Here is a 15466-nt window from a genome sequence, read left to right as displayed (position 1 = left end):
CCTGATTATAAAAGTACCTGGACAATAAAAAGCAAAAAAGGAATTGCCTGGTTATTCCACTTCAGCCATTTGTGAGAAAATATACAGTAAGCCTTGAATGAGTCTCAAACGGCATCAAGATCATTTATTGACCTTCAGAGCACACAGCACAACTGCAAAGACCAAAGTTAATATAAGAATGCTTTGTTCTTGGTTTTATACATACAGGAATTTGAGTTTAGGAAGGAGCAATTAACATTACATGAAAAATTGTTACAAATAACTAAAGCTGTACAATTTCTTCTAAAGGGTAGTTGAACATGTGCACAGGGTTGTAGAACAGTAACAGTAGGACTGTCAGGGAACCCTACATTGAGGTAAACACTCATCTATACAAAATAAAAACACTTTATTACCTTTTGGCTAGAAACCAGCTTCTATAAACACCTATAATTAAAATATATATATAAAAAAAAACAAAAAGAACTTAGAGGCTGATTTGAAATTTAGAACCGTCGTGGTGCTCCTTTGAAGGGCTTGAACCCTCCTACACTACCGCTGGACATCGAGTTGTTGGTAATCTGTACAATTCTATTCATGCCGGATGAAGAGTGGCTGAGGAGAGAGAGACGGTAGTGTGAGATGTCACCACCATGACTGAGGTTTACAGTTATCTGGTAGTATTACCAGTAGATAGGGCCTGTACCTGGAGTGAGGAGCCATCATGCTGCCCCGGCTGTCTCCCATCCTGCGGTTGTCAGGGAAGCCCCTGGCCTGGGACCCAGCCCCACCATGCCACTCCTTCCTGGGGCCCTGCTCCCTCCCATGACGCTCCACAACCACTTGGCGAGCAGAACCAAACGGCTGGGGGGGACAGACAGTTTGGTATTAACACCAGTATTCTCATGAGGTATTGATAGATCTGTCATTTTTCCAGATGTAAGAGCTGGAGTGGGTTTAGGGTGTGTGGACGCTGACCTGGGCTCCTCCCATCACCATGGGTCGGCCTCCTCCGTCCCGGCCCCCGAAGCTGCTCCTGCCTCGGCTGGCGGAGGAGCCTCCTCTGAGGGCCAGCCCCGGGGCCTCCCTGCCCGGCCGCTCCGGACGCATCCGCACCGCGCCGCTACAGACACGCAGGGTTACACCAGCAGTCAGTCAAACAGAATACAAAAGGTACAACACTTTCAATTTGACACCACGTTTTAACACTTGCAATATGATAGTTGTTGGCTAGAAAGTCCTCCTATGAACAAAAATAAAACTGCGCGTAGGGTCTACAGCAGTCAACTTGTTAGCAGCCACCTGGCTTCAACAGTCATTTAGTAATTTAGACCCTAATCCAAAAATTCTATAGGTTCTATGTTCATAATCCCATAGGTCTGAGATCCAGTATTCACATGAGCCAAGTTCAGGAGAAGCAAATATCAGATCCAAAAAGGCAAATCCAGGGGCCCCTTCTTACCGCATGTCTCCCTTGTTGGCGGGCATGCCACTGTCGTTTTTCCACCCACTGTGGCCAGTGTCCCTGGGGGAGCGGGTGTGGGACATGCCCGGCATGGACGCTCTGCCCCCAGCTGGGCGTTCGGGCATGGGCACGGCTCGTCGCTCGTCCCGGTCTCGAATCTCTCTGCGGTCCGTGTCCCGGATGTCGGCGCGAGCGGGTGGAGGTGGCTCGGCCCGGCGGACGGCATCAAAGTTCTTGGGGAAGCGCTCAAAGCCAGAGCTCTCTCTGTGGGCGGCCGGACGAGACTTCTTACTGTCGGGCTCTGCATCGAAGCGGTTACGTCTGGTGGGGGGGGAAATGGAGGCGGTCGTTAAAAGGCAGGGTAGGTGCGTTTTGCAAAACTACCAATTTTGGCTTGAGTTTGAAAGTATCCAACCCAAAATATCCCACCCCCTCCCTCCAAAACATGAACGCGCTGGCTACTGTCAGAAGGACGACAGGCAAGTAACCCGTCCAATAATTGCATTCAGTCTGAATGCAGTGATTGGTCGTGTTTATTATTCCTGCGACGGCCACAAATGTTTTATTTTACTAGAAAAGCATTGGATGTATTGATTGCCATCAGGATGTGATGTTTATTTCAGAAAATATGACCAAAAGTGCTTCTCAAAAACATGACCTGCCCTGCCTTTAAAAAGGGCAGTCATGTCATAGTAGAGCGCCGTGGCCGAGCAGGGCAGACGTGTGGCCATGTGCCGACCAGGGGGGGAGCCTACCTGTCAAAGGTGTTGGGGGGCATGGGGGAGGCGTCGGGGAAGCGGCCCCTCTCGCGGGGGGTGAAGTCGGAGAAGCGGTTCTGCTGGCGGCTGTAGTCGGAGCCCTGGTTAAGACGGCCCACGGCGTCGGGCTGGATCTTCTTGTTGCCGTTCCAGTAGGGATCTTCCCTCCGGCTGAAACGAAGGGAAGACTAATGTCACCAAATGTACCTACAGGCCTGGAACACTAAGGCTGTAACGGTTCCATGCAAGTTACAGGTCAGTCTGCTAGATGATGTCTGAGTCCAAGCATCCCTGCCAGCAAAGGGAGGTAGACAGACAGGGATAGGTGGTTCATGGTTCTTGTGTGCAGGGGGAACGACAAAGCAACATGCTACAGGGCTGCTCTGTAACTGATCCTGCAGGATCGACCAACGTCGAAACACTGAAGCCCAATCCGAGATTGGTTCTCGTCAAAGAACACTTGATGCCCCACAGTGTGATGAGTGTGTGACGTGCGTACCTGTGGTCGACGTCGCGGCCTCTCTTCAGGCTGTTCCTCTTCTCCTGTTCGTAGCGGAGTTGTTCCTGCTGCCTCCTCAGCTCCTCCCTCTCCCGGGCCATGCGCTCAGCCTCCTTACGACGCTCCTGGGGGGGGGGAAACAGGGGGCTCATTATGAACCACTGGTGGGTAGGGAGCATTCCTCTACTGACCCAGACACCGGTCAAGACCTACTACCAAGGCATGCCAAGACTCGGCCTGGTTGTGAACATGCCCACTGACTGAGGTGCACCTCTCTCTCTGTGTACCTGCTCTATGCGGATCCTCTCCCTCTCCAGTCTCTCCCGTTCCATCCTCTCTCTCTCCAGCTTCTGCCTCTCCATCTCCAGCCTCTGGCGTTCTCTCAGCAGGTTCTCTCGCTCCTCGCGCTCCCGCATCAGACGGATACGCTCGCGCTCTCGCCTCTCGCGCTCCGCCATCTCGCGCCGCCTACGAAGGGGAAATTGTTTTCACGGTCGTGACCCGTTTATAGTCTGGGAAGCCAAATCTGCAAGCTCGTTTCTGAATGGCTCTGGCCACCCACACATGCATACTGATTTTGCTCCAGCATAGTAAGTGCAGGACCAATCACAACTGTTGATCTGACATTAGGCAGGGGCTTAATACATTGTACTGAGGAGTGCCGTTGAGACATTTACGTAAACAATCCAAGATTAAATGTTTCTGCATATTGGTTTGATGGGGGGGGGGGGAGATATTGGTCAGAGGGCTGAGCAGTTAGGGAGTCGGGCTATTAATCAGAAGGTTGTTGGTTCGATTCCCGGCTGTGCAAAATGACGTGTCCTTGGGCAAGGCACTTCACCCTACTTGCCTCGGGGAGAATGTCTCTGTACTTACTGTAAGTCGCTCTGGATAAGAGCGTCTGCTAAATGACTAAATGTAAAGGTAATGGTCTGCATCTGTTAATAACACCCCTTGGACATCAAAAGAGGGTTAAGCTAACTGGTCAAGCGATGCCAGGCTACCTGCTTACAGCTCACCATCACTGATAAGCACAGAGACCAGCAGGTGTGCATTGGACGCTCTGTGTGTGTGTGTGTGTGTGTGTGTGTGTGTGTGTGTGTACCTGCGCAGCTCCATAGCCCTGCGGATGCGCTCCAGGCGCACCAGACGCTCTCGCATCCTCTGCTCCTTCATCTTCTCAAACGGGAGGATGATGTCTTTGCTTCCGCCCTTGTTTGGGAAATCTCGCCCTTTGTCTTTCATCATCTCCATCTGCATGAAATCACACTGTGAGGTGAGGAAGGACTGAGGGCATTGAGAGCCCAGTACAGATTTGGGCGGAATGATCCCATTTCTGACCTCTTCTGGTGGAATCAGCCATCTAGGTCTCCGCATTGGGCTGGGGAAACCAGGCTGGAGGAGAGGAGAGCAGGGGTACAGGTCAAAGACTGAACATCATTTTACAGTCATAAATCAGGGTGAGGATAATCCACACTTTATTAACCTTGTCAAAGTATCTTCCTCCCCCCCTCCTGAAAGGTTGTCTCATTCTGTTGAAATTGGGGTCTCCTTTGGCATGGTCAAGCACCACCATTTTAGCAGGGCTCTTGGTACCTGTCAACAAAAGGAGGAATCAAGTCTTGCACGCTACACCACACCGAAAGTCTGGACCCGAGGGAGACGGAGAAGACGTACGGCTGTGTTTCTTCTCATCCTTCTTGGAGGAGTCTTGACCAGAGCAGGACGTCGCCGCCTCAGACTTGATACTTTTTGACTCCTGTTTCTTGGAGGAGTCTTTGCAGTCTTTGTCTGATGGCTTATCCGACTTCTTCTCCTCTTTTTTGCCAGACGGCTGAGTTCTAACATCGATAAACAGACCAAAAGGAGGTTGAGACGGTCACAGAGGAGTCGGAAGGAAGAATACAGAAGGGGAAAGAAAAACAGCGTTCTTTTTCCACTCACTTGCTAGTAGTTTTAGTTCCGGCAGCACTGCGTTTGTCACTTGATGACTTGCTGGAGCCGTTTTTTTCCTCGGCCTCCTTCTTTGAAGGCTCCTTCTTAAATGGATCGCTTTTAACCTGGGAAAGAAAAAGAAAATGGCTTTCATCATTAAGACGAGTTGCTCATTGGCAAGGCCTTCTTAAAACTACGATTTGGGAACACATTCCAAATCGACATCAAACTAGCTGTGTTAAGTCAAGGTGCTTCTCAAAACAGTTCATTCAAAACAGAAAAAAAAAAACATTATAGGACTTTGTACGAGTTAGGGTTTGTGAAATCCTCAAAAGAAAAGTAGATTTTGATTATCACCTCAAGCCTAAACAACAGTTCTCCAGCCCTGAACCAATGAAAGGGGTCAAGTAGCGTACGGTCAGAGTTACTGATTACCCTTGAAATCGTTCCTCGGTTAACTCACCCTTTCAACAGAAATCTGCTGCCCATGCAGCTCAGTCCGATCCAGGTGAGAGATGCATCTTCCCACCTCGGCGCTGGAGGACATGGTGACCAGGCCATAACACTTCGCTCCTGGACTGCGGGCATTAGTGACCACTTTGGCACTAAAAACCTGAAGGTAACAAAAGAAATATATATATATATATATATATATATATATAAGCAGTGCCCTTCCCAACGAGTCCCACGACACATTGTAAACTCTGGTGGCTCGATGTTACTCCATCTCTTTACTCCCACAGCCATCAAAAAGCTAACACTCCTGTATTAGTCCTCATGCACCTCATTTGATTTGTGCTTAGCCTCCAGTTTGAAAGAGTAGATGGAGCAGGCTGTGTTAAAAGGTGGTGTTTAAAGCAGTGTTTGCAAGTGTCAGGACACATATACATATAGCATTGACATATGAATGTATTGTCAGCTACCAAGAGTCTTGGCAAAGAAATAGTTTATGAATATAAAATGGTATCAAAGCATGTTAATGTGTTCCATACTGGAAATATTATCACCACTTGCATTTCCTCTTTATCAGAAGGTTGTTAGATCTGATTAGCCTACCAGAGAGTCAAAGGAATTTTGTGGAGAATTGCACTAGCAAAATACCAATTTGCCACTATCGTTTAGATGACCACGGCACTAAGGACAGTACACTCCATTGCCTTTATTCACACACAGCTTGGTTTTGAATGCAGTTCTTCCACTGTCCTGATGCCTTTACTTGAAACAAGTCCCTTTCTTACCTTCCCATATTTCCCAAAGAGGTTCTTCAGGTCAGCAGCTTTGGTGTTAGAGGACAGGCCGCTCACCCAGATGTTGCGAGTGGAGCTGCTTGTACTGCTGCTACCGGTACCTGCTGAGACAGCATACACGCCTTTAACAAAGGTAGCCACAGTCAAACTAACACTACCATTAAGAGCAACTGGACAATTTCAAGATCACATACATGCCAAGACCCAATCAATCATAACCGTGCTAGCGTTTGACTTGGAATAATCTCATATCTTATCGCCTAAATGTTCTACCTTATTCATCCCCCCTAACAGAAGCTTTCATAACTTGGAACACATTTTACTAAGACAGGTGGGCTTGATACGCTCCACTGAGTTGAAGACTCACTGTTTAATTTCACATATGTAACAGACAAAAGTCTTACCCTTGTCATCTTTTGTGGCTTTTCCATCTCTGTCTTTTGAAGAGCTAGAAAGCAGATTGAGCAACAATAACAAGAGACAAGAAATGAGCGCCGGCACATGAACCCCCCCGTGGAAACTGACAGATATAAAGTGATGCATATTGTTACAACATAACCCCCCCCAAAAACTTGAGCAAAAATTCCCCACACGCATGTCTTGCATATGGACAACACTTCCATAATGGTTTCTTTCATTGCTTTTCCATTGGTGAAAGAAGGGTCAGGTTCACAGCCAATTTAATCCCTGGTACTTTGAATCTTCAGGAGTGCGTTAGACTTCACAGCGAACCATTTCATAGGTTTCACAAAAAACTGGTCACAAGGACTACTTTTACAATGCCCTAAGTGGGAACTGGAAAAGGCAATAAAAGTGCTGGAAAGGTCAAACAAACAGGCGTGTTTTCATCTCCTTGTCACAAATTACCCAACTTCAGAAAAACAAATGATAGTAACAAATGGCAGGATTAGGTACATCAATGAACATTTCCCTTTAGAGAGAGAGGAAAAAAAAAATGCAAAAAGTCTTGATGCTACCCACAATGCTGCGTTCTTAGTGAGCTGGAACTTGGTAGTAGTATCAAAGAACTGACATAGAAAGACAAACCTCTTTGCTTGACCTGACGCCCCAGTAGACGAGGGGCCTTTCTTCCCAGAATCCTTTTCTTTGTCTCCCATTTCAGGTTTCTTCAAGGCCTCTCTGCTGTCCTTCTTGGAGGGGTCAATCCTGGGCCCGTCATCTTTCTTACCATCTTTATGGCCATCCGTCACTTCCCCCTTCATGTCTTCTTCCTGGTTCATCTCAGCAGAGGCCTCTGGCTCGTCACAGCCCTTGTCTACCTCTGAATCTGGAAGTTTCACATGTTTACCTGTTTCCAGGAGGTCATCGCCATCAACGTCCAATGTGATGGCATCTTCGTTCTGGATAGAGACGGATAGGTCATCGTCCTCAACTTCTTTGATGCATGTGGGACCTTCGGTTTCAATCTCTGCCGCTTGGTCGGCCTCAGTGTCTGGGTCAACCTCAGCCTCGGCATCAGCCTCTGGTTCTGGATCAGCCTCGGCATCAGCCTCTGGTTCTGGATCAGCCTCTGGTTCGGCCTCGACTTCGGGCTCGGCCTCAGCCTCTGCATCAAGCTCAGCCTCGGCTTCAGCCATTGGCTCAGCGAGGCCGTCCTCACAGGAGGGTGATTTAGAATTTTCACGAGTACCATCATCTGTCTCAGTTACATCTGAGGGATTCAATAAAGGATAAAACATGGCAAAACACAACGTTTAACATTGACATATCTGTGTTACTGGACCTAAAAAGTAGAATAGACAGCAAGTTTAGCATTAGTGGTGATTGTGGGGGAGAAACCACAGGAACACACAAAACAAACATTCCTCAGTGGAAAGGGTGGTGTCATTCAATATTCTCCTGGTCCGTGTCCAGCACAAAGTTCCATCACAATCCAGACAGATTAATGTTCATTTCGATGTTTCCCTTTCAGTCTGTGCCTTTCATCAGTGTGACTTGTTGACAATCGTTCGAGTGAGTAGTAAAGGGCTTCAGTCCATTCTCTTTTGGAAGAAAAAAATGAAAATAAAAATACAGAAAGGCACGGTAGTGTAGTTCAGTCCCATGATGTGGCCACTTGACATCTCTCCTGGCCCTCCTCCATATCTTCTGTCCCATGTAAATGCCCATCAAACAACACCCCGGGGTCGGGTTGAAAACTCAGGAGCGTCATCTTCAATAATCTATCAACTGAAGAGTCCTTCTTGCATCACCCAAGTCCTTAACAACTGTGTGTCCACAAAGCACCATGAAGGCCTTTGGAGATTCAGAGCTCATCTTCAATAATGAAGCTCTGGGGGAGCAGAGGAAAACACCTGATGATTGGCTCATGTCATCTTCATCATGTCATCTTCAGCCTGCATCTCGCTCTTGTAAGCTTGCAATCCATCAGTCCAGGCTTCTCCTTAAACGTTGAAACTACTTGTGTCTCCAGGGGCTCCATGTCTTGATGTGTCTGTGTTGAAGAGTCTTGTCACATTATTTTTATGGGGCATAAAAATATTGCAAGAAAAAGATGTGCCTGAAGCCAATCGCAGAGGGAATGTGTCCCTAGAATGATGAGTCCCGGTTGAAGTGTGAGGCCAGTATGTATATGAAGTGCAATGCATTGTACGAGGGAGGGTAAAGAGTTGCCAGTCTGCCTGCAAAGGTTGTGAAATAACATTGCCTACCCCTGATAGTCAATCCTGAAAGTGAAACCTGACCAAAAAAAAAAAAATGTAATCAGTTCAACTGAGTTTGGGAACAAACATACCTTTTTCCCATCCATCCTCTTCTGTCTCCTGTAAAGTGAAACAAGAGGCATTTAAGCAATGCAAACTTGCTTGAACCAAAGTGGTAAGTATGCTATAGAGATCCAATGCCAACATACCTTCACAAAAGATTCTTCATCTGCAGTGGCAAAAGATTCTTCTTCAGCAGTGTTGTCAGCATCCGAATCCGCTTTTTTCCCTAAATTGAAAAGTTGCTACACTTAAGTTAATGCAAATAAACACTAAATGACAGTTACACAGACGTGGAGACGCCCATGATACAAGGAAATGTTACCTTTGGTTTTGGCATTTTTTCTGGCAGGTGTGTCTGCTGAAACTGGAATTTCAATCTTGTCTAGATCGCCACCTTCTTCTTCAACAGCCTAAGCAAAATTCCATTCGTAAAAGATGACATGTTATAATATTGCAAAATGAAAGATAGCAACTATTTTACAAGACTTAAAATAAGAAACGATGTTTGTAAATCTAACTTGCCAAGTTGTCAGTAAAATTTAACTAGAGAGGGTACAATTTCTGGGGAAATTGTAGGGTGTGCTTGCTTTCGTCGGTTGCACAGGGGTCCGTTTTTGAATGACATTTTTACAACTGATATTTCTGTATATTTTATATAAAAATGTATACTTATTATTTATAAAGATTACATAGATTTAAAAGCTTCTTTTTTGCTGCTCATTTACAACTGAAAATACGAGTGAAGTGTAGAATGAAATAGATGTCTTCTCATTTCCCCTGCAAGAGGCAGCCTCATCGTTGAATCAAAACGAATAAATATGGCAGACCGGTCTAAAAATGTACCTAATCTCTATGACTTAAACGTCATTTTAAGTTTTTCCCTTCTCATGATATTTTCAGGCATTTAGCCTACTCATTGCATTCATTCATTAATAAAGAACCCCCTTTGAAAATTATTCTACGACGTTACCCGGCAGTAGAAGATGGAATCGCGATTCAAACAGTACCATCTGCTAACTGAAAATATGCCCCCCAAAACGTAAATAAGCTTGACATTTATTTAGTGGAAAATCGCTCATTCATAAAAAGCTCACTGGTAGCGATCATTGTCAGTAACAACGCCAAGTGCGATATAGCCCTGTGTGGAGAAGCTGCCCCGGTAAATTGTACTACTACAGTACAGTACTAGACTACTGCTGTGTTCGTCTTGGTAGCGATTGCGTTGGTTGAATTGGATTTAACGTTCCGTTGTACGGTTTAGGCTGAAATTAATTATTTTCATGAACAGATGGACAACGTTTAGGCTGTGGCAATGAAGTTCAGGTTAGTAGTTAGATAGACTTTTGATTTAAGTAAGGGGAGTGCCGCCGTTTGACTTTCTAAACAGCTGTGTAGATGTTTTTGTAGTGTCTCGCGTAGGCTACAGCGTTGCAGTGAGCTACACTGGTTTGAAACGACAGGTAATGATAATTTCACCCACAAATCGTTTACTTGTAATCTAATGTCATAATAAATTCTACAACGAAAACGTATTTGTGAGGAATGTTTATTTTAACGATTGAAAACAGATTCATCATAGACCACTGTTATGTGTTGCCCGGGCAAAAGAGGCTAATGTCATGATGCTAATACTTCAGTGAAATAGTAAACTACTGTTTCCGAAAGTAGATGTACTTCCTTAATAATATCAGCTTATATTGTACATTACACATCACAATTGTGTGTCATATCACAAAGTAAAATTAGTAAATAGTTATCACCCTGGCCTCTTTGCTTGTGGCGTTTCTGCAGCTGCCTTGCAGTAAAGCTATAGTTAGCCTAGCTATCCCCCAAGTTAACAGATGCGAAACGAATGTTCTGCCAAAGGTAGTCACGCGTGTTTTCGTGACGTTAGTGACGTTAGTAACGTCAGTGACTGTGGCTAGCAAATTAGCCACCGTTAGCTTCACTTTTCGCCACAAAAACTTAACCTAAGCCTAAACCATGCAACGGAACGTAAATCCCAATACAAGCAACTCAATCGGTACCAAGACGAAACTTTTGACACCTAGGTTGTCTATGTAGGCCAAATATTGACAAAGATTTAGGGGGGCAAGAATAAATAATAACTAGAAAAGGCTGTTCCTGCGAAACAGCAGTGAGAATGCTGAAAACCTGAATGGGGATAGCTGACCATGCTAAAAAAGCTGAAAATAGTGAAAATTTAGTAGAAAGTTATAAGCTGAAGCTTCAAAGCAACCGAAAGGTATTTTTGAAAGGGACTGGAGCAGCATTCCAACAATGATTTGAAAGGATTTACCATTACTTTTAAAGGGAGAATAATTTGCACAAAAACCTTAATATTTTAAAAAGTATAAAAGTGAGAAATGAGAAAATACCCGCAAGCTGAAATGAATTTCAAAAATGTGTGAGTCACACAAAAGAGGCAGTGTGGAAGCTGAACTGCATCATCTTAACAAAGCTAAGAGCTAAAATAGCCTACAATGTGGGAGAAGCTGAAAGCTGAACTGTTAAACAGAAGAAGAAGTAGGCTAGCTAGTCATAACAAGAATATTATCGTTTTAACAGATTAAATTATAGTTGGGATAGTATTAGCAGTAGCAGATGTAGCCTATGCGTTTACTCGGCTTTCTTAGTTGGATTCAATGTGTTGATGGAATGAAACATACAGCAGTAGGGCCGATACAGGAAGACACGGCGACACTTTGTTGCAGAAGGATGATGGTGCAAGTTTTGTCCGTGGAGCATACAACGATTAATAAAAAAGAATCATGTAGACGTGTTTATTGAGTAATCGCATAACTAATTACACATGTAAACGGAGTAATCGTATTATTGGCATAAACCGACAATTGCTAGTAATCGTGTTTCTCATGGTCAAGTAAACGTACCAATCACCTGTGTGAGAGACTGAGTGGTGCGTGTCTGTCGTTACGGTGATGGTGCAGCTATGATTGCTAACGCGCTGAGGGTAGAGAATAAGAGAAATGTAGCTAGAATCCACACCTCAAACAAGATAACCTAGACGCAAAACTGTACGTCCAATCCAAAATATAAGGATATTTTCCGAGACCCAAGACTCTGCCGAAACCAGAGATATTCTTTATATATCTGTGCAGTCAGAAATACGACTCTACCTGCAGTTTCAAAAACGTGTTCCTTTTGCTTTCCTGGTGCTTGTTTGTTTGGTTGCCACGGTGATGGCGCAGCTGTGATAGCTAACGAGCTAGGCAGAGAGAAAAACGAACATTTACCTAGCATCCACACCTCAAACAAGTTGACCTAGACGCAAAACTATACGTCCAATCCAAAATATAAGGATATTTTCCGAGACCCAAGACTCTGCCGAAACCAGAGATGTCCTTTATATGTCTGTGCGGTCAGAAATACGACTCTATCGGCAGTTCAAAATCTTGTTCCTTCTTGCTTTCTCTGACTGATTTTACTCACCTCTCCATTGAAGTTAGTGAGAGAATTTGAAAGGCTGCTCTCGCTTCAAGGCTCATAGCTGAAAATCTGTAAATGTGAGCTCTTTAGTAGTTACATTGGCTGAAAGAGGACAATTTTAAGGTATAACTTGTTTCTGTAAGTTAAACTATATGAACGTTAGAGGAATTTGTTTGACAAATTAGTTGAATATCAGAAAAAGAGCAGCAAGCAGAGTGTGCCACTCTGCTTGCTGCTCATTCATAAAAATCAAGAAGGAGCAAACATTTTAATGTATTTCAAACTGTCATAATTCAAAATTGGCTGAACATTTGAAAAAGCTGAATCATTTGGGAATAGCTGAATGTCTTGTGAACATTTTAAAGGTTGAATGGTGTCTCTAGCTGAAAGTAAGCTGAAGTAGTTACGTTTGAAAGAGGAGGAAGCTTTTTAATGATTTGAAAGGATTTACCATTACTTTTAATGGGAGAATAATTTGCACAAAAACCTTAATGTCTTAAAAAGTATAAAAGTGAGAAATACCAAAAGTCATAGCCATCATCTCCTGAAGGAGCTGAACGTTTTGATACAAAAGTTGTAGGAATCGGTTAAAGTATGCAGAACGAGTTAAAGGCCAAAAAACGGCGGAAGAACTGAGAAGTTGAAAAGCAATAGTGAGAATGCTTAACAGCATTCTCACAATAATAATATATACGTGAGAGAACAAAGGTTGTGCCCTTGCCGAAGGCAAAGCACACCCAACTAGATATTAGGCCTGCGACCAACAGCCATTCAATTAGTCGAAATATTAACACGGAACGGTAAACAATGTAGCCCAGGCCAGGGACCGTGCAAACAACCAAGCATACTACGTTTGCTACAACACATTGTATGCAATATGTCCATGTACAATCCCTGCCATTCACGAAGAAAGAAACTTAAAAAGTAGACCAACGAACATGCAATAAGGTTGGATTGCAATGAATGATTAGTAGTTGGACGTACTCAAGAGTTATTTACTAATTTGGGCAGTGTACGAACACATGTTTAAAAATTATCTGGCCCATGTCTCGACGTGAAGCTGACGACTGCACAACATTATGATAGGCCTACCTGTCGTAGCTAAACCAAGTGATTAACTAGTCATTCATTCAATGCAATTTACCTCTCACTATACATCCCACGGCAGAAATTTGTATTCATTTTTTTTTTTTAATTGGCGGTATTACAATGACTTTAAAGATGGCTAGCTACTGTCTGTACAGTAGGCTCTGCAAAAGGACAAAAACGACTCGTCAGCAAGGTTCTGTGTTTTGCATTGAACGCAGAAGGATAAATTGCCTTACCTGTTTCAGTCTGGCAATAAGAACATTCTTTACACCAGAAACATCTAAATTCCTTCGTTTGAGTTCAGATTTAAGATCAATTACTCTTAAATCTGTTATTTTCTTTGCCTCGGTCGAAATGGCACCCGACGCCATTTTACTACTGTGGTAGACTGTGTGGCGGATTAATCCTTCTTTCCTTTTTAATGGCCGATTGCAACCAACATTGAGAGGTGCATTACCGCCACCTACTGTTTGGGAATGTGAGGACGGCGGCATAGGCCTACCGCTGCAACAATGCGGTTCAAGTTTGCGTCCCAATACCCGTGCTGCCACAAGTGTGGCATAAAATGTTGAATGTCCCAATACATATTGCCTGCGTCTCAAATCGCATACTTTCCCTAACATCTTCACCTGTAAAATGTAACATTTTAAATTCCTTTACAGGTTTTTTTTTGTGCCTCATTCCAGGGCTCTCAAGTTATCAAGCTCTTATCCAGAGCGACTTACAGTAAGTACAGGGACATTCCCCCCGAGGCAAGTAGGGTGAAGTGCCTTGCCCAAGGACACAACGTCAATTGACACAGCAGGGAATCGAACTGGCAACCTTCAGATTACTAGCCCGACTCCCTCACCGCTCAGCCATCTGACTCCCCAAAATTTCTCCTGCTGAGAATAAAGGATAACTACTCCCACTTTATACAATTATTTGACGAGGCCAGGCAGACTGAGGGAAGTTTTCTGCTGAGTTGACAGGCATTGAGATGTTGTCAAGCACACTTGTGCCAGATTGAGTTATGTTTTTCTATGCACCTATGTTTCCCTAGTTAGAAACAGTTTTAGCTACTGACATAGCCTACATTAAAAATCCCCATGTCAGTAACAAGTTACTGCCTCCTGCATCCTCCTCATAACCAAGGCCATAATATGAGGATGGGGAGGAATATTATTCCACTCCATCAGCATGCAATGCTGCCCTGGCCCCACACTCATGAAAACATAATCATCAGAGCAAACAACACGGGGCTCACCACAGTCCCCTGTGGAGTCCCATTAGCCACTTTACCTACACTAATGTAATAATAAACAAAAACAGCTATACCTTGGCCCCCAACCCAGTTTCACAAGGACATTTTAAATGTAGCCCTGCAAATCTCCCTACCATTAGCTGTCCCCTGTGCTTAGAGTGGCCACAAGGACCACAGCCTTCCTAACTCACTAACCCTATAGCCATACAGCTTTCTCTGCCTCTCTCTGGTATGCATCACATGACAACACTACACTTACAGTTCACTGAACAACCTCACCACCTGAACACTAGTCTGAACTGAATGAAAGTGGCGGCCCTCCACCTCACCATCCCATCGCCTCAGCCATTCAGCCAAAATCCTCTCTCTAATGTCGGCCTTTACCTCTTCTCTCCCCAATGGCACATCCATCTTAATATCCAAAAACCTGTCACGGTGAGTGCCAGAGGTGGATCCGAATGCAGACTGAGTCAAGGCAGGATCACAAAAAAACGAAAAGTAGTTATTTTCGAAAAACCCACAAGTTTGTTGTTGAAACCAACAACAAACGAGCAAACTGAAAACCTCACACAAACACTTGAAGAAGTCTCTTGTTTTACCTAATTGCTGTCAAAGTACCAAGTGAATGAAGTCTGTTGCTAAGTACAAGTTCCAGAAAAAACAACAACATTTATTACAGATCTGTAAGATGCAGTTGTCTGATACACTCAATTTGAGCATCTCAGAGGACTGGACAATGAATACAGGAATGAAGGGACACAATATGGGAGGTTTTACTCTCACAAGAAACTTTAGGGAGGGACATCAACATAGCCTTCGCAAGCACAGACAGAAGATACCGCATTCATGGTGCTAGATAGCGTTTGTTTAGTCTTTAGAAGGTTCATAGAAATGGTAACATTGTGACCTTGGACCTACACTAGTGTCTCAGACATTCCATAGTCGCATCTTACAAATAACTAACTTATGGCTATGAAGGCATAAGCAAGCTTTAGCAAGCTGCATAATGCCAGTTTATCAAGGTGTAAGCAACACAAATCATAGGTCGGCACATTTCTCTCCTGGACATGACCAAAGG

General features: G+C 44.3%; 1 protein-coding gene across 2 annotated transcripts; it reads right to left on the bottom strand.

Annotated features, from left to right (window-relative positions):
• Positions 1–98: 98 nt before the first annotated feature.
• sltm (SAFB-like, transcription modulator) lies at positions 99–13525 on the bottom strand. 2 transcript variants are annotated; one of them, XM_062470916.1, is made up of 20 exons: positions 13382–13525; positions 8932–9019; positions 8756–8835; positions 8639–8666; positions 6931–7555; positions 6288–6331; positions 5875–5987; positions 5100–5249; positions 4646–4761; positions 4379–4542; positions 4188–4297; positions 4043–4096; positions 3807–3955; positions 2989–3169; positions 2702–2826; positions 2200–2373; positions 1442–1765; positions 958–1102; positions 686–843; positions 99–594 (listed from the first exon to the last, which is right to left on the bottom strand). In XM_062470916.1, the coding sequence occupies exons 1-20, from the start codon at positions 13514–13516 to the stop codon at positions 486–488; spliced, it is 3072 nt and encodes a 1023-aa protein (XP_062326900.1). In that variant the 5' UTR covers positions 13517–13525; the 3' UTR covers positions 99–485. The 2 variants fall into 2 exon arrangements, with proteins under 2 accessions (XP_062326900.1, XP_062326901.1); XM_062470917.1 differs by having other exon boundaries at positions 5875–5984.
• Between the last annotated feature and the right edge of the window lie 1941 nt (positions 13526–15466).

This window comes from Osmerus eperlanus, chromosome 10 (genome assembly GCF_963692335.1).
Source record: "Osmerus eperlanus chromosome 10, fOsmEpe2.1, whole genome shotgun sequence".
Taxonomy (NCBI): Eukaryota; Metazoa; Chordata; class Actinopteri; order Osmeriformes; family Osmeridae; genus Osmerus; species Osmerus eperlanus.
This window is presented reverse-complemented; position numbering and strand designations above follow the sequence as displayed.